Source organism: Capsicum annuum, chromosome 6 (genome assembly GCF_002878395.1).
Source record: "Capsicum annuum cultivar UCD-10X-F1 chromosome 6, UCD10Xv1.1, whole genome shotgun sequence".
Lineage (NCBI taxonomy): Eukaryota > Viridiplantae > Streptophyta > Magnoliopsida > Solanales > Solanaceae > Capsicum > Capsicum annuum.
In genome coordinates this window covers 199,096,576-199,099,596 of record NC_061116.1, presented here as the reverse complement: position 1 = coordinate 199,099,596, position 3,021 = coordinate 199,096,576, and the positions used below count along the sequence as shown (strand labels likewise).

The 3,021-nt window shown below is 35.0% G+C and overlaps 1 protein-coding gene across 1 annotated transcript; it reads left to right on the top strand.

Annotated features, from left to right (window-relative positions):
- Positions 1 to 372: 372 nt before the first annotated feature.
- Positions 373 to 2,474, top strand: LOC107873985 (putative F-box/FBD/LRR-repeat protein At4g13965). The gene is made up of 3 exons (XM_016720894.2): positions 373 to 970; positions 1,059 to 1,396; positions 2,412 to 2,474. Exons 1-3 carry the CDS (start codon positions 373 to 375, stop codon positions 2,472 to 2,474), a joined length of 999 nt encoding a protein of 332 aa, XP_016576380.2.
- The last annotated feature ends 547 nt before the right edge of the window (positions 2,475 to 3,021 follow it).

The window sequence follows — 3,021 nt, the reverse complement described above, 5'->3', positions numbered from 1 at the left end:
TTATATAACTTTGATAGATGACATTGACAGCTAAATTTAACTCAAACTCCTCATCCCATATGAACTCTTTCCTTTATTTTATAATATATAATATAAATAAAAGTTTATTTTATTCTATTTTATTTTATAATTAGACATTCTAATATTTGAATTTAAATTTTAAATAGTTGAATAATCAAATATGATATTTTTAGGACGAACGAAAAAAGAAAACATTACACATAAATTGGGATGGACAGAGTAATAATTTTTGTGTAGACTCCTTCGGTAAGTTGGTTAGGTTTAGGATAAGAGAATGATAGGCACTCTTATAAATATTTTTACACCCTTAGAGTTTGGGTTTTCAAACGTCACTGAACAAATTTGGAACCAATGGAAGGGAATAGTGATGATAGAATCTCGAAATTGCCAGAGCCAATTTTGCATCACATCATGTCTTTCCTACATGTTACTGATGCGGCACGAATGAGTACATTGTCCAAGGTTTCGGATAGCGCTTGGAATTCACTCCCCTACTTAAATTTTGATGATATTTTCTACTGGTGGTCAAAAGATCTGAATGTTGTTATAGATCAAACTCTAGCAAGTAGGAAAAAGCACAAGATTTCCATGCAAAGGTTCTCTCTATGGTTAGGCCATTATCATCGTCTTTCTTATGTCGATAGATGGATTAAGATACTCATAGCTTGTAATATCAAAGAGTTGAATCTAAGAGTAGACAAACGTGATTATCAGGGCAGCATGGTATACAGCAGATTGCCAGAGGCAATCTTTGCTGCCAAATCACTAAATGTTCTGAGTTTGTATGGATCTAAGATTGAATTGCCCGCTGATAATGGTACGATAAAGTTATCATCTTTGAGAGAATTGCACTTCACTTTTGTGTTTTTGGATGAGCAATTTATTAAGGCTATGTGCACAAGCTGCGGCAATTTAGAGCATCTATTTCAAGGGACTCACCAGCTTTCAAGTTAGTGAGACTTTACCTAAACTGAAAAAGATCGACTTGGTAACCTTGGAACATCACCGTTCGGTACTCCAATTGGTTGATATTGCAGCAATTAACCTCGAAGACCTTAGGATCAACAACCTTAATGGGCATATAAAGGTTGTTAGAATAACTGCTTGCAAAGCCCTCAAGAGTTTGTACCTCAATTATGTGGACATTACTGATAATTGGATAGAGGAACTACTTTACAGCCTACAAAATCTTGAAAAGTTTGAGTTAACTCATTGCAAGACCTTGAAGAATATGAAGATCGCAAGTGATAGCCTCAAAGAACTGTGCATACGTGGTTGTGACAATTTGATTGCTGTTGACTTGGACGCTCCTAATGTAATAAAGATCTGCTGCTTTAAATTAGCTTGGATTGAAGAAAGCGAAAAAGGGCAAAAGGTAGGAACTTCAAAATAGTTCCCATTAAAAGTTGGTTGATATGAACATTGTTGGCCCAAAACAATTGGAAGTCTTAATACCTAGATAGATCTTTAAACAAATTCCACTTTTCTTCAATCCCTACATATTCGTTGACGACCTGCATTTCTATTTTCAATACGATCTATTTGCTCATTTTATTTTCTCTTTTGTTCAATATCTTTTTCCATATAATTGTACCTATTCCTCTAATAGGTGCCATATCTCTATTTTATTTTTCTAAATAACTAGGAAAACTCTAGAAGAATCAAACAATTGAATTTAGACCTACCTTTAAATAACTACATCTCCGACAGAGCATCTTTCCTATGCAATTTAATTACAAAATCAGCCAGATATCAGTGGGTAACTCATTCTTCCATAATTTTTTTTGATCTGGTTGTTCTTTTTTCAGATTGATAGTTGTTGCTTTTGTATTTCTGTTCATATTCCTCTCTGAATCTGAAGTAGCTTTTTGTTTTGGTTTTGAGTATTTTAACCTTGAAACTCAATGTTATTTTGTTGTGTTTTGTCTCTTGGTCTCGGAAGTAATGGAGGAATATAGATGAAGCCATTAAAAATGGTGATAGCATTACGACCAGTGGATAAGGAGGACACAAGTAGAGAAGCTTAACCGCATCTACAAAAATTTCTATTATTAGCCGGAGTGGCTATTTTTCTAGAAGATCGATTCTTTAGGACCTTTTTTCATATATAGAACAAAAACACTGAATGAAATATGTGTAAAAAGGGCCCATTTTGACATGTTATATCATTTGACGCAAAGTTGATTTCACACACATTTGCCATATCATAAACTTGTGTTCAAGTGATAATCTGTCAAGTTAAAATGTCTGTCTGGCCATACGTAAGTTAAAGCATCTGACTTACAAAGTGTGACATGTTTAAGGGGTTACCTAGGTATTTAGCCTATTTGGAAACATTGTTTATCGACTGTTTAATGGTTTTTGCTTCTTTGCTTATCTTTGATTGTTAGACAAATTATTGCCATTGGATAAAGCGGAAGTTATATGCAGTTGATCGACTTCAACAAGAATAGTGTAAAACCAAGGAATTCAAGCCTTAAAGATTCATTATACTTGACATTTGTTCCTCTTACTTGTACAGTCTGAACATTGTTTTGATCTTACCTGATTGCATGAAGCACGACTGTTTTCTTCCTTTTCTCCCGCCTAGGGACTGGATGGTTTAATCTGGTTCCAGTCGTACATGTACAAATTGCAGTAAAAACTGTGTTGATATTTGACCGGGAAACTTGCCTATAGTTTTGAGGAAAAATAAGTTTATGTAATTAACAGATAGGAATAAGCAATACCACGAATTAAAGAAGGCAAGAAGAACACACAGATTTTACGTGGAAACCTTTGACGGGAAAAACTACGGGCAGAAGAGGAGGAATTCACTATAATGGAGAGGAGTACAATGGAGGAGATGAAAGTCTCAATGATGTAATTTTTCACAACCAAAAACAACCTACTAAACGCACTTATATAATATGTGCCCTAAGCCCAAAAATATATAGGTACTTACCGCGGAGCTTCGCCCGCACCCCCAACAGGGTCTATGGTGGTAGCGTAGGGATCGGG